General features: G+C 30.2%; 4 protein-coding genes across 5 annotated transcripts; 3 read left to right on the top strand and 1 right to left on the bottom strand.

Moving 5' to 3' along the window:
• The first annotated feature begins 7,343 nt into the window (after positions 1-7,343).
• LOC107425434 (protein DOWNSTREAM OF FLC) lies at positions 7,344-8,775 on the top strand. Its single transcript, XM_016035438.4, has 2 exons — positions 7,344-7,604; positions 8,260-8,775. Exons 1-2 carry the CDS (start codon positions 7,454-7,456, stop codon positions 8,580-8,582), a joined length of 474 nt encoding a protein of 157 aa, XP_015890924.3. The 5' UTR covers positions 7,344-7,453; the 3' UTR covers positions 8,583-8,775.
• Positions 8,776-9,642: 867 nt separating this feature from the next.
• Positions 9,643-14,578, top strand: LOC107425424 (2,3-bisphosphoglycerate-dependent phosphoglycerate mutase 1). Of its 2 annotated transcripts, none has more exons than XM_048478523.2 (9): positions 9,643-9,864; positions 10,330-10,604; positions 10,882-11,105; positions 11,823-11,899; positions 12,038-12,194; positions 12,356-12,457; positions 12,534-12,653; positions 14,031-14,092; positions 14,294-14,578. In XM_048478523.2, exons 2-8 carry the CDS (start codon positions 10,331-10,333, stop codon positions 14,073-14,075), a joined length of 999 nt encoding a protein of 332 aa, XP_048334480.2. In that variant the 5' UTR covers positions 9,643-9,864; position 10,330; the 3' UTR covers positions 14,076-14,092; positions 14,294-14,578. The 2 variants fall into 2 exon arrangements, with proteins under 2 accessions (XP_048334480.2, XP_048334479.2); XM_048478522.2 differs by having other exon boundaries at positions 9,645-9,864; positions 11,823-11,941.
• Positions 14,579-18,110: 3,532 nt separating this feature from the next.
• On the top strand, positions 18,111-22,982 carry LOC107425437 (type I inositol polyphosphate 5-phosphatase 5). The gene is made up of 10 exons (XM_048479561.2): positions 18,111-18,525; positions 18,642-18,723; positions 18,833-18,907; positions 19,450-19,537; positions 19,680-19,784; positions 20,079-20,667; positions 21,020-21,210; positions 21,495-21,603; positions 22,113-22,261; positions 22,568-22,982. Exons 1-10 carry the CDS (start codon positions 18,376-18,378, stop codon positions 22,788-22,790), a joined length of 1,761 nt encoding a protein of 586 aa, XP_048335518.2. The 5' UTR covers positions 18,111-18,375; the 3' UTR covers positions 22,791-22,982.
• A 104-nt stretch (positions 22,983-23,086) lies between these two features.
• Positions 23,087-24,570, bottom strand: LOC107425425 (ETHYLENE INSENSITIVE 3-like 5 protein). The gene has a single exon (XM_048478748.2). It carries the CDS (start codon positions 24,551-24,553, stop codon positions 23,177-23,179), a length of 1,377 nt encoding a protein of 458 aa, XP_048334705.2. The 5' UTR covers positions 24,554-24,570; the 3' UTR covers positions 23,087-23,176.
• Positions 24,571-26,554: the final 1,984 nt, after the last annotated feature.

Raw genomic sequence — 26,554 nt, 5'->3', positions numbered from 1 at the left:
GAGTTCAAGGCAATTAGAGAAGCTTAAAACTCAATTGAAGGAGCTTATAAAGAGCCTGACAGCAGCTATCATGCCTAAGCACCAAATTTGGCGTGCCCTTCACCAAGCTTTTAATGAGCAAACACCAAGAAGCTATCCTAGCATTTGAATCAATTTTCAATGGCTCGATTAACCTCATTTAGAGGTTTTTATTATATTCTCACAGCATATTTGGATAACAGTAAAGTTAGTAAAATTTTAATTTTTTTAAAAAAATAATGATTTTTTTTGTTTGGATATTTATTGTGGGGTAGAAAAGCATGGATCCACAGAATTAGATTTCTACCAATATATGAAAATATGTGAAAAAGTTATTCCCACATATGAATGTATCATTTTAAAAACTTCAGAATAAACAGTTTTAAAATTTTTTTAAAATATATATTTGCCTTTAATTAATTATACAATATTAAATTTGATTACTTATAAGTCTCAATTTTCCTATTAGTCACCAAATACAAAAAAAAAAAAAAATTAATTATTAGGAAACTAATTCCTAAAAAACTAAATCTCATAAATCAATTTTCCTCCAAACTTTGACATTTTTTAAACGAACCTAAGTGTTGAGGCTCATTATTAGGCTTTAGAAGGAAAGCATAGAAGGAAGAGAGGAGAATAAGAATCAAGTAGATTTTAGACAAGGAAACACTGGTTTTTAGAGATAGCAAAGTTGGTTTTGCAAAGTTGGAAGGGATTTTCAAGAATTTAAAACAAGAAAATCTCTTTGCTCTAGCTTTCTCTATTCCCTCTCTTTATTTATTGATAGATTTTTGAAGGGATTTTATCATGTTTGGCTAGATTTTTTATCCAGGGGTTTTGATGTAACTTTGCCCAAATTATGAATTGAATATTTTGCTTTTTATTAATTTATTTTGTCTCAATTTATTTGTATTGCCTTGAGTTGCATGTCTGTGCCTTAACTTTATTGGGAAATAGATTAAAGGTTGTTTCGGTATCGAAATTAATTGTTTAGGAAGGCTTTATTTTTAAACCTAAGATTGGGTAATGCAATTTAGAAATCTTATGAATTTGGGAAAATCATAAAAACCTAGATAATCAATAGGGTGCTTAATGAATGATTAAATTGGATAACTATATAGAGATATTTCTAATTAGCCTTGGGAGAGGTAATTAGATTTAGCAAATTGGATCCCCAAAATTAACAAATTGGGTAAAATTGTATTATTAGAGGTTTAATTGGATAGACAGGATTGGGTAATGTGAAATCAAATTCCTAGAACTTTAATTATTGAGTTTCCTTACAGGACTCTTGATTTTTGTTTCGTTTGCCAATTTTCTTTTGTTTAGTTTCATTAATTCCCTTGTTCACTTCAAATTGTTTTATTTTGAGCTTTATGATTTGAAAATTGGTCATAGATAAAGTTAAATAATGAAAAGCCATAGTAATTAGCTATAACTTGTCCAAAAATCAATCATTATAGAATGATGCTCAACTCTTATTTTATTACTTAAAACGACCATGCACTTGTGATTTTAATCTATTTTTCAAATTAATTTGCATATAGCATTGCACTTGTGTCCATACACTGATGTGGCAAGAGTTATTCGTGACACATTATTAAATATTTAAAATTCAATAATTCTAATTTAGTAAATGATAATTTTTAATATTTATCATGTTATTATATGTTACAAAAATAATATGGAAGATAATTTCAACTTTTAAAAGATCAAAATTGTATACGTTATAATAATTAGCGTTATTCAATAGTAATTTGCATTTAATTTGGGTCCTTTGAAAGGGATAGTTAAGGGGAATTATGATTTTTGCACTTCCTATGACCCAGTTAAAGAAGAACACCCCTCCAATTCCAAAACATAGATTTTTGTCCCCAATGTTAGTGTTACTATTTTCATATTGTCTTTCCCAAATTACCTTTGTAAGAAAAGAAAAAGATACACTTGTCTTCAACTTTTGTAAGAGAGAGAAAATGAAAAGAGAGGGAGACATGACTTCACAATTACAAACAATGACCTGTCAAAATAAATTTTTTCTCTTTTTAGATGACTGATGAACCTAAAGTCTTTTTTTCTGTTTGGATCTGTTTTGATCTTATGAAAAACTCTCTTTCTCTATCAACCGAAATCCAAGAACACCCAACTTTACAAAAAATAAAGTAACCCAACTCTTTCTCATGAACATAATGAGCTGAAATTTGGGGGAAAAAAAAAATTCAAAAAAGTAAGTTGAATTTGATAGCTAAAGGGCATAAAAAAGCTTCAAAGAGAAAAATGCAAAATTTTTTAATAAGGATTTTAAAAGAAAAATCTGAAATGCAAAATCAACTTTTTACCTTCTTTGTCAAAGTTATTGCTTTGATTTTAGGATACTAAAATCAACTTTTTACCTTCTTTGTCAAAGTTATTGCTTTTATTTTAGGGTGCTTTTTTTTTTTTTTTTTTTTAATCTAATCCCGATCGCTTAACATAGGAATTTTCTACTTAAAATCACGATTTTTGACAAAGAAAAGGCAATTCATTTTTGAAATCTTGATTCATAAAATAGAAATTCTCTAACAAAGATATATATATATATATATATATTTTGTTCTTTTCTCAAGTTTCTCTTTATTTATTTATTTATTCTTTCTATATATACAATATATCCATAAATGATATCTAAATGACTAACATATTCCTTTCTCATAAAATATGAGATTTATTTTTTATATAAAATCGTAATTTATCACTTATATTAGGGGATAACCTTAAAAATATTATTGTCTTTTATTGTTGAGAAAATCAATCACTATTTATCCATGTATAATATATATATATATATATATGATATTTAATTAATTAATATTTTTTTTCTCAGGATTTTTTCTTTTTATATATTAAGCATAATTTATTGCTTATATTAAGTGATAACAATAAAAACTCTTATCTTTTTTAACGTGTTTTACATTTATTACTTTTTGGTTTAGAAAATTAATCACCGTCCATTTATGTATAGAATATCTATGTATGATATCTAATTGATTTTAGATTTTTATTTTATTTTTTTATTTTTAATTTTGAATCCTGACCTCCTTACATAAAGTAGGGATTTTTGGTAAAGAGTAGTCGACTCATTTTTAAAATCCTGACTCCCAAAATAGGGATTCTTTATTTCAAGTTGAGATATATATATATATATATATTTTTTTTTTTTTTGGTTCTTATCTTTAGTTTCTTTTTTCTTTTTTTCTTTGTTTCTAAAGTGTACGTTGTTTTGATTTATCTCCTTCATTTTTTATTAATTTTTTTGCTCATTTATCTCCTAAATTGTCTCATCCATCCTTTATCACACTATTAATGGCAAGATATTTATCATTATTAATTTAATTAAAATAATTTTACAAAATAATAAGGAAATATAATATACACCCAATACGTGTGTTTGAGTACAATATCCATCTTAATTTATTTTTTTAATTTGATTTGATTAAAGTATTAATTAGTTTATTTAAGGGGGATGTATTCAATTTAGAATTTGAAGGATTTTAAAAGTCTTTTAAAGTTTTGAGGTATTCGATTTTGATTTTAAAGGAGTCCATACAAATATAATGATATTCAATTCAGATTTTAATAGATTTTATAAAAGTCCATTAAAATCTAGATGTATTCAATTAGAACTTTATAGAATTCTTTTAAAATCTGATGGTATTCAAAAAGTCATTGATTTTAAAAAACTTTAAAGAATGATGAATTTTAATGGATTTGAAAGGATTTTAACAGGGAAATTATGAAGAAAATTGTCAATATGAAATCCACCTTTAAATCCAAAGATTTCATTGGATTCTTACAAAAATTTTTATGGAGTTTGTAGAATTCCATAACAATCCATCAAATCCTTTAAAGTCTATAATTCATTTTAAATCCATCAAACTCTAAATTGAATACATCCCTCTAAGTTTTTGTTTTAAAAAATAAAAGCCTGATTTAAAATCAGAATTCTCTACTATCATGAATCGGTATATATAACTTGAGATCCCGATTTTATATTTGAGAGAGCAACATTTTTTAGAGAAAAAAAAATCCCAACCTATAAAGTACGAATTTTCTACTTAATGTTGAGATTTATGCTCTGTCTTTCTGCATTTTGTTCTTTTTCATATTGGGTCAAACAAATTTTTCCTTCTTTTACATCTCATCAAGATTGAAAAGCTACACAAAATTTTTATGTCCAATTAAAAAAAAATAATAAAAATTTTAAGCTTTTATGTCTTGGATAATTTTTTATGGAAAAAAATAGAAAATAGCGATTTGATGATTTTTAATGAAAAAAAAAAGGGGAATCAATGATTAGATGATACCAAAAAAAAATAAAAAAAAATATGTAGTTGAAAGATTTTTTTTTTTTAATGGAAAGAAAAGAAAAATAATCAGAATGATTCTTTTTTATTTGTAGTTTGTGCTAGGAGAGAGAAAAATGAAAGATGTCTTTTTCCTATGGGTTAGTTATTGGAATAGTGAGAGAAATAATATGCATAGGTTGAAGATAAGGATATGTTTCACATCTCATCAAAATCAGATTAGGGAATGAAAATCCAGCTGCAAAAAAGTATTTATGTTCAATACTGAAAAAGAGGCTATTGAAATTTGAAATATATATGTGATGGATGAATTTTTTTTTATTTTATTTTTTTTATGGAAGAAAAAAAGGGAGAGAATCAACATTTATATTTTCTTATAAAAAATAAAGGAATCAACTATTAGATGATATGGCAAAAAAAAAGAAAAAAACAAAAAAAAAGAAGAGAATTAGCTGTCGAATGATTTTTTTATGGAAAAAAAATTTATGGAAAGAAAAGAAAAATAATCAACAAGATTTTTTTATTTATTTGTAGTTTGAGATGGGAGGGAGAGAATCGAAAAGATGTGCGTGGGTTTTTTTTTTTTTTTTTTTTTTTTTTTTTGGTGCTAGTTATTGGAAAGGAGAGAGAAATAAAAGAGGAGAGAGAAATATAAAATATCTGAATATCTAGTGTACATAGGTTGAAAATAAAAATATTTTGAAAAAGATAATGCTAAAAAATTGACATAGAAGGTAAAAATCTAAAATTTAGGATTGAAAAAGCCTTTCCCTTTGATTGGGTCTGGGGAGGGTAAAAATCGTTATTTCTGAATGGTTAACACTTGCTTAACCATACGGCCTAATTTGGTCCAAGAATTATGATGCCAATGTGTAATTTTATATCCTTGGGCTGGAAAATTTGGGCTACTGGACTGTTGAGCTACTGGTGCTGGGGGTATAAAGTGGTTGGTTAAGGGGCTCTTTCCTGCTTAAGAGTGGGCTGCAAAGGATTCATGTATCCAAACAAATTAAGTAAAACATAATAATAATAATAATAATAATAAATATTATATTATTAAACTAAGGGCTTTTTTGACACCAACGTACTTCACAGTTTTCAGGTTTAATTAGGCCTAACATTGTATCGTATTGAATCAAATCCATGTTATATAATGTTTGTGTTAAATTTTTTTAATCAGAACATGATTCATTAAGCTTTTATATTAAAATATATAAACTCGAACATATTAATTAAATTTTCATATAATTCATCATTTAATCTATTAATTTATTAAATATATATGTCAAATTTTAATTAGATACTAAAGTGATATAATAAAGCCTTTTATTTTTTTAAAGAAGAAAAAGATCAGATAGATATGCTTATTGATAAGCTAAACATCTCCCAAAAAAAAAAAAAAAAAAAAAAGCAAAGCATCTGCATACTAAAATTCCACATGCATTAATAATTGTCAATTTCAAATATTACAAATTAAATCCAGATTAAACATCTATTGTAGTTAAGGAATATACATTGTTATTTTAAACATTCAAACATTACAAACTAAATCAACATTCAAAATCCAATATAATTATTAAAAAATAATAAATTTAGAACAATACATCATTATTTAAATTTTTTAATAAAATTAATTTTAGGGTAAAATTATTATATTATATAAAACTATACAAATATCTCATATTAATAAATCTAATGGGTTTAATAGTTCCAATGAATTCCATTCGTTATCATCTGTTTTTTTAACAGTTCTTATTGAATGATACTATTATAGACCAATTTAACATTATGGATCTAAATTTATAAATTATCGAACAGATTCATATCGTATTAATAAATCATGTTGTATTTTACAAGGCTTAATTTTAATCTTTTTGAACTTTATTCAACTATAAGCTTGAATTAGCACTTACACACTTTAAAACTTGTAAACAAAGCAACATTAGTCCAAAACCTTCACAGTTTTTATTTCAATTATACCTCTGTGTAGGAAAAGAGAATCTTCTCATGGTGCACATTTACGGTAAAAAAATTATGAAAATTTTGAACTCATAGTGCATTGTTTATAGATTTTTAAAAGTATTAATGCTAATTCAGTATTATAGAAAATACTGTACAAAAATGTTGAAACTAAGAATTGATGCCAAAAACTCAAATAAATATAGAGAGTGTTTGTTTTTGCGATTCCTATGCTTTTTATTTTATTATTTATTTATTTAATTTTTTTCTATGTTTTAGTTTTTCTGAATCAAGATCATGTCATGTGGATTGCACCGGTTCCTATTCACTTCTGAGTTTTGACCCAATAATTACTCATCTCTAAAGCACATGCTTTTAGCTTTCCCTATATGATCTAACAATAAATAGTTTAACAGTATAAGCTAAACAATAGTATTCGAAGATTAATGAAGGACGCAAAATACGATAATATTGTCATTGGGATCCATCACATGCATTGAAAGTCCCCTTTCAATATTTCTGCAGATCTATTTTACTAGATGGAAAAAAAAGTCAACTGTATGTACACCTCACCTTTTCACATCCAATCCATGGATCTGCTTTAGCAAGCAAACTTGCTAGCTAGCTAGCTTCCTCATCCATCACGATAGGCTTCGCACATGCTTCCTATTTTAAAAATATCTTTGTACGTATAGTATAAAAGATCCTATTTCACCGGAATATATATATATATATATATATATATAATGTCAACTTTATATTTTCATGATCATTTTGATATATATATATATTGTAAATGAAGCTCATGCAATATTGGCAATGACAATTGGATTGAGTAAAAATCAACCACTTAATTCCTCTACAAATTAAAAATGTAAATTTTTTAAGGACAAAGACAAGGGGGGAAACAAAATAAAGAAACATAAGCCGTAAGACTCGGTTTAGTGCATGAAATGCATGGTTTAGTGCATGTGATGGATCACCGACTGTGTCCTACATCATTTAAGAAGCTCATCGTGCATTAAAAACCCACTTGCCACTCCCTCTTTGTTTCACAATTTTTTCCTAAGCCCATCACTGTTCTCTCCCTTTCCCTTTCCACTTTGTCTATACAGAGTTAGCTAATATTATTGTTCATGAGCATGGCCATGGCTAGGCTTTTCTTATTGTCTGCTCTCTGTGTTCTTCTTCCAGCACTCGTCTTGGGCCAATTCCAAATCCAAGGCCGTATCTATTGCGACAATTGCCGTTTTGGGTTCGAAACTGAAATCACAACTTACATTCAAGGTATGACCTTTATTTGCATTTCCCTTTCGTTTTCCCGCTATACTATATATAAGATCTATTTGTATTCAGGATTGGACTGAATTACTAGATGATTTATTCAATTGTAGAGTATTATTGCAAAAATATATATATATATATATATAAAATAAAATAAAAAAATACTACATATAGGGTATTTAGCACCTATGCCTCTCAATTATTAAGCTTTTGCACTTTGGTTTTTAAATGTTTTTTTTTCTAGTTCTTAAACTTCAATTTTTAATGTACTTTAATTCTTAAACCAATTTCTTGTCTATATTTTAGCACTTGATCCAACATGTAAAGTTTTTTTGTGGGATTGTTTGATTTAATTTGTAATTTTATTATTTTATTATTTTATTGTTGCAATAAATGCATCACATATGCGTCTAAACTACTAAAAAGTAGGCAAGAAATAGATTAAGAGATCAACAGTTTAACAAATAAAGCTAAATTTTAGAAACCAAAGTGCCAGAAGAGGGGAAAAAAAAAAAATATAGCTAGCAAAATGCAAAAGCTTAGCAATTGAGGTGCATAGATGCGAAAAAACCTTACATATATACGATAAAATTAAAAATAAAAAAATAAAAAAAACCAACTGTTTTTTTAATGGTTTTTAATTTATTTTGACGTTTAGGTGCAACGGTGAGACTTGAGTGTGTAAACAGGACCAACTTACAGGTAATGTACAGTGCTGAGACACAGACAGACTCAACGGGAACATACAACTTTGATGTTAAGGAAGACCACCAGGACCAGATGTGCAACTGCCTTCTGGGTAAAAGCCCAGTTGCTAATTGCAACAAAGCAGATCGGGGACGCAAAATTGCCTCTGCAGTTCTCACAGCCTACAATGGTGTAGTCAACCGGTTTCATAAGGTCAACTCTATGGGCTTCTTAATCAATGAGGCTTTGCCCCACTGCAAGCAACTTCATAACAAGTACTTTGCATCCGAGTGAATAATATCGATCATTGAAATAAGAAGTGTATTGAATTATGATGATCATGATCATCTCGATCGATCTCATTATAGTTAGTTTGTGATCATTTTCGTCTGTCTTATATATTAATTGGTTCTTTTTATATTTCTGATAATTATGTCTCTTTTATCTTGGTGGGATATTATTTATGAATAAAGTTTTAGACATATAATATTGTGTTTGTGCTATCTTATGTAATTTTGATCACTTAAATTGTGGCTTCTAAACTTTAGTTTGTTCAATTGCCTCTTGAAAGGTTTAATTTTAATTAGTAGATTTTATTGTTATATTTTTCCAGTGACAATCAATTATTATTTTCTTGAATAATAATGAAGTTTGAAATTTTCACCTCATATATATATATATATATATATATATATATATTTATTTATTTTAAGTTTGTATCAAAATAATATTTCAAATCATTACCAACTAGTTCATTAACCTTCTCGATATAACACATTTTACTAATCCATCATCAATTCCTTAAAATCTACTAAAGTATATAATCAATTTCACTTTACCTATCACAAAATTGAATTTTTGATAATAATAATATTATTGAACTATAATTTAATATAATATCAGAATTACATATTTTAATTTAAAAAATAATAATTTTTATTATAAGATTGTTACAATAAGTCTGATCCGCTGTCAAAGCCTGATAGACACATTTGGAAATAGGATATACTGTATTTAAGGTTGTAATTTTAGAAGGAACAATCCAAAAGATTTTGGATCATCCTCTCATAAAGGTATTGTTCCCCCAATGACTATTGCCTTGTAACTTTTGGTCGCATTTTGTTAACTGGTATCCGACTTGTCGCATTTGATGGCCAGTGCCGATGTTGTAAAAGCTATACGGCATTTAGGATTTTATTAGAAATTTGGGAATTTATTTTCAATATTTAATAAATTGGGGGAAAAAAAATTATTAATTAAAATAATAAAGCAAAATAAAAGCACAGTACCTACGAGAGAGAAACGACGTCGTTCAACCAAAGTTCAGAGGATTTTCCGTTCCTATTCGCCCGCTAAATTTGCATATACTGCCAACTCCGTGGCTTCCACTTTTACCAGCAAGAAGAGAAAGGAGGGTATCAAAATCTCTCAAAAGTTTTTTAATTTTGATCCCTTTTTATATTACTTACAAAACACTGTGGGTTTGCAAAATTTGTTCTTTGCCACAATTCTCTTAATTTAGAGTCGGAGTTCTAGCTTCTTTGCTTCATTGCTTTCTGACCCGTCTGATAACAATGTGAGTTTCTTCTTATTGCTTTCTGACCCATCTGACTACAATATGGGTTTTTTTCTTGTTCATGCACGATCTATACATTATATATATATATAATACACTCCTATAATTTCTGTGATGAATTCTGTTTCTTAGATTTTGTTATGAGTTTTGGAATTTGTAATTCAGTTAATTGGCATGAATTGCTCTCTTCGTTTTGGGTTTTCTGCTTTTATTTTTTGTTTTTTTTACATATAAAACTGACAGCTTCTTGAATTTGTGACGCTTTATGATTCTCGAGAAAAGGAAAGATAATTATTTTATGGGTTTTTGGAAAAAATCATATGTTGGAAAACATAAATTAAATTCAATTTAGCATTGCTCTATGAGCTGACAGATTTCTTAGAAAACTAGAATGTTAATATGCATTTGATATGTTTTCTGGGTTCAGTTTAATTTTTAATTTTGATGTGTTTATTGGACCAATAGAATGGCTGCTGCTGTTTTACATCAATATGTTGGCCCCATTCAGCTCTATGATAATAATTGTCGCAAGGATTCTACGTCTCTCAATATATTTGGAAGTTCATCACTGAAATTTACCACAAAGGATTTTGCAGTTGATATTGGATTCTGCAGAAAAGGAAGTTCTAACTCTAAACAGCGTAGATTGTACATAGTTCATTCATCAAATTCTCATACTTCTGGGGTGGATCATGCCATATCTACCTATGGTACCACTGACGATTCCCAACACAGATCAAGTGAGTTGGTTTTACTGTGATGTAATTATTATGTTTATACAAGCTAGTTTGAACATTTACATTTGATACATCTTTGTACCTTCATGTTCATGAGAGACTTGGCAATTAAGTTTGAATTTCAAGATCTTGAATGCCTAATCTATATTTATAAATTGTTTGAACTTTGAAGATTTAACATCGGCACTAATGCTTTGGATTTTTTTTACTGTATTTACTGGGCATTTGAGCTCTTCTTCCTGTGTTCTACTAACAATTGATTCCATATTTTTGCTGGTAGTTGAGTCTGCTTTAATTATAATTCGACATGGTGAGTCTTTCTGGAATGAGAGGAACTTATTCACTGGCTCTGTTGATGTGCCTTTAACGAAGAGAGGTGTAGATGAAGCAATTGAAGCAGGCAAAAGAATTTGCAATATACCAGTGGACATGATTTACACATCTGCACTCATTCGTGCACAGATGACAGCTATGCTTGCAATGACTCAACACCGCTGCAAGAAGGTACTCTTCCTCTTCCTATTTTACTTGCTTAAAAAGGAAAAAATTGTTCTGTAAAACTTATCACAGGTATTACTGATATGTCATTTAATTGGTAGTGATTTTTAAATAAAGAAGTGAATTGATATCATGGCATGTGGGAGACTTTCAACATCTAATGATCATGATAAGTGTAGTGTAGTTATTTCAACTTTCAGACTCAGTAATGGAACTAATAGGCATCTACCTTTTAGTTTTTAGTTTGCTCCTCGTATAATTTAATTTTAAAGAAGGTTTGCTTTTGATGTTCAGATGTATAATTTATCAACCTGCGCTCATATAATAGAAAGGAGTAAACAGATATGCTAATGATATTCAGATGTACAATTTACAGATTGTCAACAAAATCTTTACTTGGAGATTTTATCTTCATGGGATAATGCTGGTATCCATTTTGGACCAATGAATAAATCTCAGGTCTTCTATTTCCATCCTGAAGTGCTTATTCATCTCATGTATTAGGGACACATAAAATGATATTTCAGGCTCATTTCTTACCCAGAAAATTTTACATTGCGTTTAAACTAAATGGACTTTGGCTTAGCAATTTAATATTCTAAAATTTAAAGGTATCTCTGATAATTCTTAAAACATGACAAATTTTCATTATCTATCATTTTAACCTTTCAGATTAGCATGGAACAGAAGTTCTATATGTTTTACCAGATCATTCTTTTGCAGGTGCCCATCATCATTCATAATGAGAGTGAGCAGGCAAAAGCTAGCACTCAAATTTCCAGTGAAGAGACCAAAAATCAGTCAGTTCCAGTTATAACAGCTTGGCAATTAAATGAAAGAATGTACTTTACTGTCATGCATACCCTATTTTTCCACTACACTTAATTTCTAACAATATACGAGTATGTAAGATAATTACCAAGTGGTTTCCTCTACAGTTATGGGGAATTACAAGGTCTAAACAAGCAGGAGATAAAAGAGAGATATGGGGAGGAGCAAGTCCATAAGTGGCGTCGAAGTTATGATATTTCTCCCCCTTGTGGTGAGAGCTTGGAGATGTGTTCTCAAAGAGCTGTTGCATATTTTAGAGAACATGTAAGAACATCCAGGTTCTTTTCGGTATTAGATATCATATACATTGCTTATGAAAAACTAAGATCATCTTTAAAAAAATAAAAAATAAAATAAAATTATTTTATTGGTTTAAAGCATCAAAAGCTCTTGGTTCCTGAGTGTTGAGAGAAATTACATTGCAGATTGAACCTCATCTTCTGTCTGGAAAGCATGTGATGGTTGCTGCCCATGCAAATACTCTGAGGTCGATAATTATGTATCTTGACAAATTATCTTCTCGTGAGGTAGTAGACCATACTTCTTTCAATTGCTTATGGTAATGCTTTTAATTTGAAATAAGTTTCAACTTTTTGGAAGCAGGTTATGAGCTTAGAGATATCAACTGGGATCCCACTTCTTTATATATATAAAGAGGGAAAGTTTATGAAGAGGGGAAGTCCTATTGGACCTACAGAGGCTGGTGTTTATGCTTATACCGAGGTTGGGTGCTCTTCAAATCTAAGCTGTTAGATTCTCAATTTCCATTTCTTTTCTTATGTTTTTTTGCTAAGCTTCTTATATTTGATTAGTTTCATATGCATGTAAAGTGGCTTATAATATGGACAATTTCTATCAAAATGTATTCCTGGGAATTTTTTCCTCCCCTCTGTGAGGATTGCTAGATTTGGGTCTTGTAGGCAGTACTTGAAATTTTTTGGTTTCTTCTTGCCAGGAAGGATGATTTGTCTCAAGGCTTATAACAGAATTATATGTGCTATTGTCTATTTCACCATAGTAGTGGGGTTACTGGTTGACCATGCGTATTGCATAGTACATAATAAAGAAAACTATTATTTTCTGTCTTTGATCTTTGGTTATAAAAATGGTGGGATGTAATCTCAACAAACTGTAGCTCAAGGAGATATTTGTTTCCCTGATTACGAGATTTGATGACCATGATTCATTGGATTTTGTTTTACATAGTACTTGAAACTTTTCATTTGAATTTATGATGTTTGGTGGAAATTCAAATGTCAAGAATGCGCACAGCTTTTCAAGACTTTGAGGTTGGGATTGTGTAGAAATAGAAGGAATATGTTGTTACCGTACTTTTCATATTTGAGGAAAATCTCAAAAGCCAAAAATTGTTCCTACTTGTAGCAATTCTTGCACTGTTTTTCGGGCTAGGCACTAATCCCATAATCACATTCAACTCATGGCAAAAATTATTTCTGACAGTGCAGTATGTTTGTTTACTATTCCATAGGATGTTAAAACTATGTCTCAAATCTCTTTTAATTTTCTTTCTTCAGGACCCTACATTTTTAAAACCTATTTTTGTGGTTAAGTCATTGAATTGCTGTGTAGGACAGATTGCTTAAAAAGTTTGTCGTTTCGTTTTTTTTTTTTTTTTTTTTTTGGCTGAATAAAGTTCATCGTTTCTGTTCTCTGATATTTTATTATTTAGGATAACTGATTATTGCTAATTAACAAGCTAGATGTAATTATATTGCCTCTTGGCATAGATGGCTGGCACCAAAGCCTTGATTTTGAGACCACCTTCATAAATCTATTCAGTCCTTGCTAAGAAACTGGTAATTATAGAGGGACCCTGTATCATCTTTGCTTTATATAGGATAACCATTTTATAAGCAAGGAAATTAGAGAGATTGGGTTGGTTTCATATAGGACAGTCTTCAAAGGCCTACTTTGGGTCCAACCACAAGGTTATGACATATGAGTGTACAATTATTTTACATTTTGGTCTCTGTTTCCTAAATGTTTACATAATCCATTTGCTAAATAACATTTCCTGCATCTGCTTACTTTTTGGTCTCTGTTTCCTGACCTCTGCTTACTAACATTTCCTGCATGCAGAACTTAGCAATTTACAGGAAGGGATTGGATGAAATCCAGCATTGAACTTTTTATAAATGGCAGTAAGCCTCCTCTTATCTCCTATATTTGGTGAAAGAACGGATGTGACAAGCTTAATGGTTACTATTTTCATATCCGGTTGCACTTTTTATTCCCAATATCATATTTCTGTAAACGTTGATTTCCATTGTTGATAGTACCATTTTAACTTCCTGTATAAACTGATCATGTTCTTAATTTGGTTGTGCTTTGAATTTTCGCAGGGTGATCTACTTGTTTTGGTTTTGGCGGGGGATTGAGTTCTGAAAACATGATCAAGGAGCCAAATTCCTTGGAGCAGTGTCAACACGGCTCACATCAGATCCTTTCTAAAAAAATTTCACAAGATTTGTTTCGGGTACATATAGCCATTGACCAATTGATATGTAAGATACATTAAGTATTATGGTGTATTTAAATAAATAGTCACTAGTTCGGCAACATACACGATTACAAATGGAAAAACAAACACACACACACAAGGGGAAAAAAAAAAAAAAAAAAAAGAAGCACAGAATAGCTTGTAAGGTTGAAAATATTGTATAAAACGGAAGAATGTTAATGATATTTATGAGGTAATTTGTTGCAATTCCTGAATGATTTCCTAATCTGGTTTTTGGATAGCATGAGACTTCACATGTGCTCAAAGACTGAATTGCATTTCCGTTTCTTGCCAGGATGGATGCTTAAAACAATCGAGGTCATTGTTTTTTCTGACATTGTTTCTAAGGTTGAAAATGACAATAATGGCATGATAAGTATGTGAAGTGATGCAGCAAAAAAAGTTGTTTTTGATATAAATTCATTTTAGAACATTACGAAATATTGACAAATTTGGTAAATTATTTTAAACTCATAAATCCCTTTTAAAAGTTTGAAATGATGAAAACGAAATGTGGATGTGAAAGGGATGAGCACGCATTCTTCCCCTGTAACTTTTGCCATTAACTATTATGATTTTGGTCGAAACCATTAACTATATTGTTACTGAAATAAATTATTATCACCATTTTATAACTAATTTCTTTCATGATACGATTAATACAAAGTGGAAGGAGAAAAAAAAAAAAAAGGTGCTATAAGACTTGCGACAAAATTATTAAATTGGTTGAATAGCATATTCTCTTTCCTTCTTTACTAACGTGACACTAAGAAGGAAAAAAAAAAAAAAATTAAGGTTTTTTTAATTTTTTTTTTTAACTGTAAAGGGACGAATTAAGTAAGTAAATAAATAAGCAGGAGATGGAATATTTGAATTCCAGTGGATATTATACTAGTTAATCAACAAAATCAGTCTTAATATAAAGTTGAGAATTGTTTAAATATTAGTATGAATTTTCTCTCACAGAATTGATCAAAGCAGTGATGACTGACATCTGCAAATACACAGATCATATTAAGAAATAGAGTGATGAGAGAATATCATTCCTATCAGGATTAATTTTAATATTTAACTAATTACCAAAAATTTTAATTATTTATTTTTACCTAGATACACTAATGGAGTGAGGCAATGAAAATAAAAATAAGCTAAGAAATTAGATAATGAAATTGTAAACTACACCAAAGTAAATGACAAGACAGAAATTCAAGTCACAAATAATAACTCGAAAACTTAAAATGGAATTACAATAAATTTAGAAATCTAGAATTTTGACTTCCCTCTTCCTTTACTATATTGATTGATTAAGTTGTTAAAAGACCACATTCTATCCAATTCCTAGCTTAAAGAGTTTCCAATTAAATTTAATCAATTCTTTCAAAGTGAAATTATAATCGATGAGTCCTTAATGAAGATTAAAAATTTCTAATTTCTCATGCCTTAAGCCTTATTTTTTGTAACTACCCAATTTCCAGTCAAACTTTCCTACATCAATTAAGACCTAGATAGTATAAATCTAGTGATCAACATACTAAATAAAACTTTTCTAAGTATAAAATAACAAATCTACCGAACACCCAAGCAAATTTTCAAATGCATGAGTATATTAAACAATAAATATAAAATTTATACAAAAAAAAAAAAGAGAGGATAAAATCAAAATATAAAATCAACCTACTAATAAAATATTATCAAAGTAAAGGTTCCATCAAAATTCTATATATAAATTTAGCTACACATGTGCATAGTAACAACTATAATCAAAATCAAAGAAAACTTCATAAAGAAAGATATAATTTTCAATGATGTTCAATAACCAAATACAACTTAGAGAAAAAGAGATGGTAGAGAAAAACTAATTTGATAAAAAATCTTGATGCTTCAATGTCTTAAAAGTCTTCAATCTCCTTCAAATCAAAGTTTCTCTCTCTAATTCTTCTTCTTCTCTCTCTAGAATCTTCCTTGATATTTGTGTATCCTTTAGCCCCCTTAACTTCAATCTCTAGCTTTCTCTAATAACCCTGTTAGTAAAGGAAATTTAGTTTTTTTATTTTTCATCAAGGCTCTATAACTTGCCACATCGTAAAGATAAGTTGGCATGTGGCTTGGGAAGGAGAGCATGTGAGTTTGTCTTAAGAAAATCCGAATGGCAACTCGAACTTGCCGTGAGCAAGCTGAGGTTGCTATCGTTCCTAACTTGAGCACGCAAAGAATGAGGGGAAATCAGCCTTGGTGAATTGGAGTTGCTGTTGAACTTGCTATGCACTATGGAAGCTTAGAGCGTGAGTTGGAGGCTTGAGCATGCTAAACTTGGCGAGTTGGAGCTGCTCTCATGGTTGGTTAGCGAGTTAGAGTATGTGGCACGCTTAGATGGCAAGTTGGAGTGTATTTGAGTGTGCTTTAGTAAGCTTGACTTGCTAGATAGAAATTTGCTACAAATGGTAGCAAGTTAGTCATGATAGCTCACCAATTTAGCAAATTGGGCACCCATGGAGTTGCTAATGGAACCTCACTTCTTATTCCCAACATTTCCACTAAAATTAGCCTTAATTCCTCCTTTTTTTTTACCTTCAACAAGAACACAAAACCTATAGAAAGCATTAAAAAGCTTGAGTTCCAAGCATATAAGAGCCAAATAAGTGACTTAATAAAAACTCACTTATCAAGCAGTTCTTTTTTGGTTTTTGGAAAATTAGATTTGAGTTTAGATTCTACAAAACTAAAGGGAAGGAAAAAGGAATACAAGAATTCTTTATTTGTTTTCAAAAAGTTAAAATTAAAATATGCCTTTTGTTTCTATCTTTAAGTTCATGCTACACACACCAAATAGGCAAATAGTTTGCTAAAATGTGTATTAAATAATGTGACATAGATGATAAATAAATATAGCCTATATATAGATGAGTGCACAATAAAATAATGACATATTATTCTACCACATCATTTAGTAAATTATTTGATATATATAGTATTATTGTTTTAACTTTTTTTTTTCTTTCTACAAATCATGTTATAGTTATCAAAATATTTATTAAATTTATTTATAAAATGATGTAGCATATAATATGGTAATAATTAATTTATTTTTTAATTTACTTATTATTTAAGAGTTTAGTTTTTATTTATGTTATAAAAATATATTAATCGATAATATTTTAATAGGAATTATTTGGTAAATAAATTTAAATTTGATAATTATTTTAGTAACTATAGCATTACTGTTTTTGTACATAAATTGTGCTAAAAGAAAAATATAAATGCAAAAAACTGTTGAAATTAATTAAAGCTGTAGTATTAGGAATTTAGATACTAGCATGAATTTCTTATTTGTTTCAGAAAATTAACAAATTAATATATGCCTTTTTGTTTCTATTTTTTGATGTTTTTTCCACAAATTTTTTTTTTGATAAAAATGGTCATTTTATTTTTTTAGAATTTTCGTCCAAATGGACCGTAATTAATTCAAACATGGCGTATAGATAATCTAATTTTTGTTTTCAAAGAGGAAATAAAATAAAATAAAATAAAGCAGGTTTATAGAAGGTGAGAATGAGGATGTGTTTTTTTGCTGTGAAGTTTTTGAGTTATCATGAACTGTGACTTTGAACGGTTTCTTCTCTCCGAAAGCTTTGGCGCCAATGTCTCATCCTTCAAAACAGAAACATAAACTCACACACAATTTTTTTTTTTTCTAAAAAAAAAAGACACATCAACAACATTATCCCAGAACAAAATTAATGAAAGAATACTAATACATGAACAAATAAAACCCAGAAAATTTCTACCAAGAATTGGGAAAAAAAAAAAAAAAGACCCAAAAATTAATTTTTTTACATAAATTGTGTCCCAAAAGAAAAAAATATAGATGCAAAAAAAGAAAAAATGTTGAAGAAAACCGAATTCTGATAAAAAGTTATTGTATGAATGTCTTCCCCAATTAGGAGTTCAAAACCGGATGCCAAAGCCGAAATGGCCAAAGCCGATCAAGCAGCCTCCGGCTCCGGCGCCGCCACCACTAGTAGTTCTTGCGCCTCTTCCCCCGACAGCTCCGTTAAGAGTGAAAAGAAAAAGAGGGTATTTTTTTTTTCCTCGTTTTTATATTTTGAAAAGATTTTTTGTTTTTTTTTTTTTTTTTTTTTGGGTAAATAGCTGATTTGACAAAATTTCATTTTTCTTTTTCTTGGTTAAAGTTTATAATTCCTAGGCTTTTTCAATCTAAGAGAAATGGTAGAGGAAGCTCAGAGGATGATTTACTTAAATCAGATGGAGAAGGTATTGATCTTTTCTTTTGGTAATCACCTCTTTCTCTATATTAATTTTGCAATATTAATCAATTGTTGGTAAATCTTTATTTTCTCAATGTTTATTATCTATAATACAGCATTAGAGAAAAAGATTGAAGAAAGGAGAAAGGCATTGATGGATGATGTTCCTTATATAAGGAAAAGCTTCTCAGGTAATATATGTATATATACATATATATATATATATATATATGTATATATATGCTGATCTTCTTAATTTATTATTATTATATTATTATATTATTATTTATGTTTTTGTTTTTTGTTTTTTGTTTTTTGTTTTTTTTTTTTTTGTTCTTGGGTTCAATGCGAAAACATAATTTTCAAAACAAATGTAACATCAAGTTAAAAAAAATCTTGTTTTAGGTTTATATATAATAATTGATGGGTCATTTGCCAAATTGATCAATCTCTTTGATGGGTAAAGGTCACGTGCATACCCTAGAAAGATCGATCATGATATGTCTTCCTTATCTCTTGTATCATTTTTGGTAGTTTACCTACCACAATCTGTTTGATTAACTTGACAGCTATTTGTTTTTCAATGGAAAAGAAATAAAAACAAAAAGAATAGAAATTCTTATTTTGCATTGACGCTTAGGCCTAATCATTTTGGAAAAAAAATTTGGGACATTGTTAGACTTTATGGCTATGCAAAAATTCAATGCTTTACTGTTTTTCATCTACTTGTCAGAAAGGGAGAGTAGTTCGGGTATTGAAAGCCTAAACCTATCCAACTTTGAACAGTCTATGGCGCCTGCAACCGAAATCAAAGAATTCCGGTATGAATTATTCTCTTCATTCTCGCAATTGAAGCTGAGCTTTACTTTCGTCTTTCAGTCCTAATTACATTACAGGATATCTTGATTTTATAGGGTCTGAAAATTAAAAATTTAAATTAAACTTTAATTATTGGGATTTCAGAATGTTCGTCGGAACATGGAATGTGGGAGGAAAGACACCGAACATTGACCTCAACCTTGAAGATTTCTTGCAGGCAGAGGGCTCTTCAGATATATATATTTTAGGGTATGATATCAATATATAAATATAGAGTCAAAAGACTTCTCATATTTACTTTTTCGACCCTTCATATATATTTCTTTTTTTGGTAATATCCAATGATTCTTATGTGCTTTACTTTATATGATCGAATCGTACATCAAATGTATATTAAAAATTAGAAATAGAAGCTCGCTAGAATTAGTGAAGAAGCACATCATATTAATTGGATAGATTAAAACTCCGAAACTTGTAATCAATGGAGTCAATTTTGCATTATTTAGTACTACAATATTTCGCGTATTTTTTTCTTGTGTTCAGGTTCCAGGAAATCGTTCCATTAAGCGCTGGAAACGTTCTTGTGATTGAAGACAATGAACCGGCAGTCAAATGGCTTGGTCTAATACACCAAGCACTTAACAAACCACATGCCGATTCCATATTTCCAGATTTAGAAAATGCTTCAAAAACATCGAACAACTTTTCCAAGGACTTGAAATCACCGGGAAGTACTCTCCCTTTCTTCCAGAAGCCATCACTGAAAGTTCTAAGCAGGAGTTTGAGAGCGGATACTACACTTCTCAAGTCTTGCAACTGCCATGTGGAACTGCTATCCCACGACAAGAGAAGGCTGAGGAAGCTCATTGATCCTGGAAGTAAATTGGATTTGGATTCGGATGATCAGTACGAACAAGCTCCAAAGTATGGAAGTGTAGATGCATTCCTTAGGGTTGCGGATATACCTTCTTCACGTCCTTCAACCAGCCAGATGAATTACCGACTCATAGCGAGCAAGCAGATGGTGGGCATTTTCATGTCGGTTTGGACTCGAAAAGAGTTGGTTCCTCACATTGCTCATCTTAGAATCTCTTCAGTTGGAAGAGGAATAATGGGTTGCCTCGGAAACAAGGTAAAGTTAAAAGCCATACCCAAATGGTTGAAAATTTAAAGAATCGATTCTCTTCTTGTTTTTCTTCGCCCTTGTTTATGCTTGGCTTTTAATCTCTCAACAGTGGATTGTGAATTTAATGATTAAGATTAAACCATTTCATCAACAAAAAAATTGAAAAGATAAAATAAATTCAATTTAAATATGTGTTGAAATATATTTCAAGTGTTAAAAAAATCAAGCATTAAAAAAAAAAGAAAAAAGAAAAACCAAGCAGAAGATCTAATTTATTGTTATGGTAAACAATGATACCGAAAACCAGTTGTTTTTTTTTTTTTTTTTTTTTTGATGACGAGGAGATTCATAAATGCAGGGATGCATATCCATAAGCATGTCATTGCACCAAACAAGCTTTTGCTTCGTTTGTAGTCACTTGGCTTCTGGAGAGAAAGAGGGTGATGAGCTTAAGAGAAACGCAGATGTAGCCGAGATACTAAAAAGCACACAATTCCAAAAGATTTGCAAAACACCATGTCGTGCCCCTGAAAGAATAGTTGATCACGAGTACGTGTGCTTTAAATAAAAACTTCTTTTTTTATGTAACTGGTACATGGTAAGGTGGTATTCCTTTCATTTAGTTAATGATATGTGGGATGGGTTGTTTTTCGTTTTGCCATTTAGGAGTTTAGTATTAAATAAATTACATGTCAAATATTTAATCCAACATGATACCACTTAAATAATATATCTGTTACATAAAATATACCTTTTTGCATTTTTCACAGTTTCATTTTATGTATAATGGATAAAAATTATATGATCTTTTTTCTACTTTTTGAATACTGTAGCCGTGTAATTTGGCTTGGAGATTTGAATTATCGAGTGTCTTTGAGCTATGAGGAAACAAGGGGTTTTTTGGAGGAGAACGACTGGGATACTCTCTTAGAGAAAGATCAGGTTAGTTGCTTTGATAATCCTATTTAGCTAAAAGTCTTACACTCCAACTTTGTCTTTTATTGGAAACGTTTGGAAAATTTAGTTGTTGCCTGTTTAATCATCATTATTTTAGGTTTGATTTTGGAAGCAACCCCCATAAAGCGAGGTCAACGTTTATCTTAGACTTTGCATAAATAAATGAGATTTCCGTTTTTCTTTCTTTTTTTTTTTTTTTTTTTTTTTAAATCCATTATTATATGTTATTTGAGTGGTAGGAGATAATGTTGTAGATCACGTTTGTCACGTCTTTAATTAAGACAGGTAACATTGCCATGCACTATATATCTATATATATGAACAATATTCCTAGTGTTTGAAATTGTATCCCTAGAAGTAGGAGCAATAATATATAAGCTTGCTTTCTTTCAGTGTCAGTGGTACACTTTCAAAGCAGTTTTAACAACCAGTCGTTGTTTTTAATTGGTTTTTTTACATCACTTGCTTGACTAATTCCTGATAAGGTAATACAGTTGAATATGGAGCGAGAAGCAGGGAGAGTATTCAAAGGGTTTAATGAGGGAAGGATTTTTTTTGCACCGACCTACAAATACACTCATAACTCCGACTCTTATGCTGGCGAAACCGTCAAATCCAAGAAGAAACGCCGAACCCCTGCATGGTATACACAAAACATATATTGTTTTGTTTTTATAATATTATGTAACCCATATTTTTGGAAAGCTAGTCAGTTTTTTAATTATCAAGAATCGTTAATTTGAGCTAAATCAGGATGCTTATGTGTTAAATATTTTTCCAAATAGATTAGTAATTGTTATTTAGATTTAAATATAATATAAAAACATAAACAGAGTATGTTAAACCCTTAATATTTTTTACCTAAACACATAATTAATAAAGTTGACAGATTTTTTGACTTGAGAATTCTTGTATACATATAATTTATATGTTTTGAAATGATTTGCAGGTGTGATAGGATCTTATGGCGCGGAAATGGAATTGAACAATTATCATATATTCGTGGGGAATCAAGATTCTCCGATCACAGACCAGTTTGTGGAATATTTTCAGTGGATGTAGAAGTAAGGAGCAAAAACAACAGGTTTAGAAAAGGCTTTTCGTGTGCTGCTCCAAGAGTATTGGAATACGATGACTGCATACCCCAGAGACATAGTTTATATGAGTTTTAATCCATCAAAAAACCTCAAGGAATTGTATATTATGTTAGGGACTTGAGGAAGACTTTTGCCCTACCTTTTTTTTTTTTTTTTTTTTTTAATTCCTCCAATTTTTGGTTAATCTCTGTAATGTTTTATGTTTCTTTTCTGTAGAAGCAAAACAAGAAATATATATAAATTAATCACAACTGATTTTTGGAGAGTAAACTACATAATAATATTGTCATTATAGTACATATTTATTGATAGATAGAAAGAGAGCTAAATGAAACTGTACATATGTTTCTAGCTAGCTATGAGCTACATTAATATTCATTTCATAGTTAACCTAATTAGAAACGTAGATGGGTATATGAAAATCAAACTTGTTCATATAATAACTAGCATATATCATATTTCTAAGCTTGATATGGCCAATGAAAACCCAAATCCCAAATAGAAGTTGTTTGTTGTTGATCATTTGAGATATGCTGGTGTAATACGGGGTTGTCTTCCAAGTCCATGTTTTCCTTTGGCATCTCGAAAACTGCATCCATAGATAGATCTTCAATGCGATTACCCCAGCTCGAATAGTGAGCCAATATATTGCAAGATTGCTCTTCATCACCATCTACATTGGTAACCGCAATATCGCCATCCTGATTCACATTCGCGAGCTCCATATTCATCCAATCCGTCACGCTTTTCATCTGTGTATTGCTCGAGGGATCAATATCCTTATCAACCCGGTACGCACATAGTAATTCGTGGTTCGTTCTTGAATTCTTGTCCAAGAATCCCAGAGCCAATTCGCTCTGGGGACACATTGTGTTTTGGCAAGCATAGAGTGGAAAATCGACGGCTTCTCTATCAAACATGTTCTTCCTTTTCTCATTGACAATCAAATAGGAGGAATTCTCTCCTTCTTCTTCTTTCCCATCACCTTCATCCCCTTCAGAGATTATGAGGCATTTCTCGGTGAGTCGTAGAAGTGCTTCTTCAGTGTTGACAACTTTAGACCAAGTAGTAATGTCTTTTGCAGTCATTTTATCTTGTAAACATTTAGACTGCCTCACCAACCTTCTCATTGTCTCCATATTATCGGTTGACATGTGCTTGATCACAGCCGTCAAGACACTGACTTTCCAAGCCTTTTTAAGATCATGGGGTTTCTTATATGGAGGTGGACCATGTTCATGCGAAACACCTTGTTCACCCCACCAAAGCTCTTGCCCATTGGGCCACCATGGCGGAGCTAAACCTTTCTCCAATGGAAATCTCCTCTGTGGAGGAGCACAGTGTTGCAACAGAGCAGAAAGAAGGGACCCCAATGTCGTGTCCTGCAAATCATGGAGGAGATGCATACAGGAAATAGGACATATCTCACCTTCTTCCAGTTGTTCTAGGGCGGGCAAGACCTCGGTGAGTGCGAGAGGAGCGTTCTGATCGAACCGGACTTTGTCTTTCCACCATTGGCGTAAACTTTCCGACGAACCTCCGACGGCTTTGCCTTTCTCCGGGACGATCCCGTAGACGAAACCTTTGGCCTTGCAAACTTCCATGATCTTCACCATGTACTTGAGGATGGAATCTTGAGCTCTCGCCATCTTCTTCCTCCGGGACGCGTCTTGTTTGGTTAGCGGTTCGGGATCTTCGATTTTACTTTTCTTCTTCAGCTTCTGGAGGAGAACTCTGTCTTTCCACATGCGCTTCTTGAGATCGTCGTAGCTGATTTCTTCTCCAACGTCTTCTTCTTCTTCTTCAGGATTATTGAGATCTTCATGAAACTTCACCATGATTGCTGTGAAGTAAATGTAATGTGTTGGTTATCTAATAGTATACCAAGTATATATGTGTATATATAGATGATGAAGATGAGTAGTGAAGGCGGTTTGGAGGGCCAAGATGTTAGAAAAATAAATGAGGAAGCTGGCTTGCGGACAAGATAACGGGTAACGAGCTGGTGGTGAAGGGTAAGTTTGGAGGTTTGTGTTTGTGAAAGGGAAGGGCCAGATTGGTGATATCAATGGTTGGAGGAATTTAAGGAATTTATTGAAGGCGTGCGTGTGTGTATTGAAGTTTGCAAAAAAGTGGTGAAAAGTGGTGATATGTGGCACTGCGGGTGATGCAACCCACGAGCGAACACATTGCTCTTTCACTAACTTCATGTTGCATGCATGAGGGAAACATGTTACGTGTATGTGTATGTATGTTAATTAGTCTGTACGTCCACGTAAGATACTGACTACTTAGGTTATATATAAACTGCTTTTTGGAATTTTTCATGGTCACCACCATATTTTGATTAAAATAATAATAATAATAATAATTATTGAAATCTCTCCTTTTATCCTCCGTTCGATTATTTCAAGAGTTTTTAGAGTTGAAAATGTAGTAGCGTTTAAGTCTATATGATGCCCATTATTCCAAAAAGTTTTAATTAGTTCTTTATAAGAGTCATATAATCTATTGATACATTTTTAAATCTTTATTTTTGAAACGATGATTTTAAAATAATCTAAATGTTTTGGTAGAAGAATGACAATTGAATTATATTTGAATTAATGTTCTCTTTGAAATTAACTCTTAAATAATGGAGGATGTAATAGTATATAAACTGATATAGTTGGCATTTAATAAATAATTTAAAACTAAAAATCTAACTGAATAAATAACAATATTTATAATTTATCTTATATACTATATCATCTATTAAGAGATGTTCTTAAAAAATTATAACTATGAAAATTTGCCTTCTTATTGGATAGGATATTTCCTTCATTGGACCATTTATTCGGAGCAATATCTAATAGAAGCTATCTAGCTTGAATTTCTCGACTAGTGAATCACAACAGTACTTAAGATTTAAATAGTAAAGTCACGTCTGCTTTAATTTTTTTAAAAAACAAATATCATTTATCACCATTAATAATAATTATCATTGAAATCCATATTACATTTGATAATTCAATCGTTTGCCCAAGAAGGTTTACATTTTCAAATTAATTTTTAAATTCATTACATAATTAAAGATAAGCAATAAATAATAATCATGTCAGCAATGATTCTACTAATAATCATTATAACCCATGATAAATAGTAAAATTCTATTTTTAAGGATGAGAGTTCAAAATTTTATGAGAAACGTTACTTAAAATTTGGATATTATGTTATGACCCACGAAATGTAAGCTTTAGTGGAAAATATTTCTTCAAATAAAGAAAGTTTGAAAGACTAACCATTTAAACATTACTTGTGAGGAAAAAGCGTACTTATCACATCTCAATCCCTTACTAGTTATTACATAAATTCTCAACATTTAATAAAAAAAATATAATTTACCATTGTTAATATTCATCTCATATTTTATGTAACAATTTAATTAGTTCTTTAAAAGTTTCATTTTTTTCATATTAAACTTTTAATATAAAAAAGTTAAAACATAATTAAATGGTTTAATTAATATTTATCATCTCAACAATGGATGTAATTAATGTGATGGTTTAATTAATATTTATCATCTCAACAATGGATGTAATTAATGTGATGATAAATAACAAAATTTTTGAATAAATACTTTCTTTTATTCATTAAAAAATAAATACTAATTTGGTTTTTGGTAAACTTTAAATAGAGGAAGTATAATTTATGTCCCATACCATAAGTGTGTCTCAGTTCGTGTACGCACCACCAAATTACTAATTATTTATTATGATTAACTTATTTTGTGCTTTACGCCCGGTTTTTCGCTTTTTGTTTTTGTTTTTTCTTATTTTTCGGTCTCTGTAAATCTGAGA

The sequence above is a fragment of the Ziziphus jujuba genome, chromosome 7 (assembly GCF_031755915.1).
Source record: "Ziziphus jujuba cultivar Dongzao chromosome 7, ASM3175591v1".
NCBI classification, from domain to species: Eukaryota; Viridiplantae; Streptophyta; class Magnoliopsida; order Rosales; family Rhamnaceae; genus Ziziphus; species Ziziphus jujuba.
Note: the sequence above shows the minus strand (reverse complement) of the source record. Positions and strands in the feature narration are given on the sequence as shown.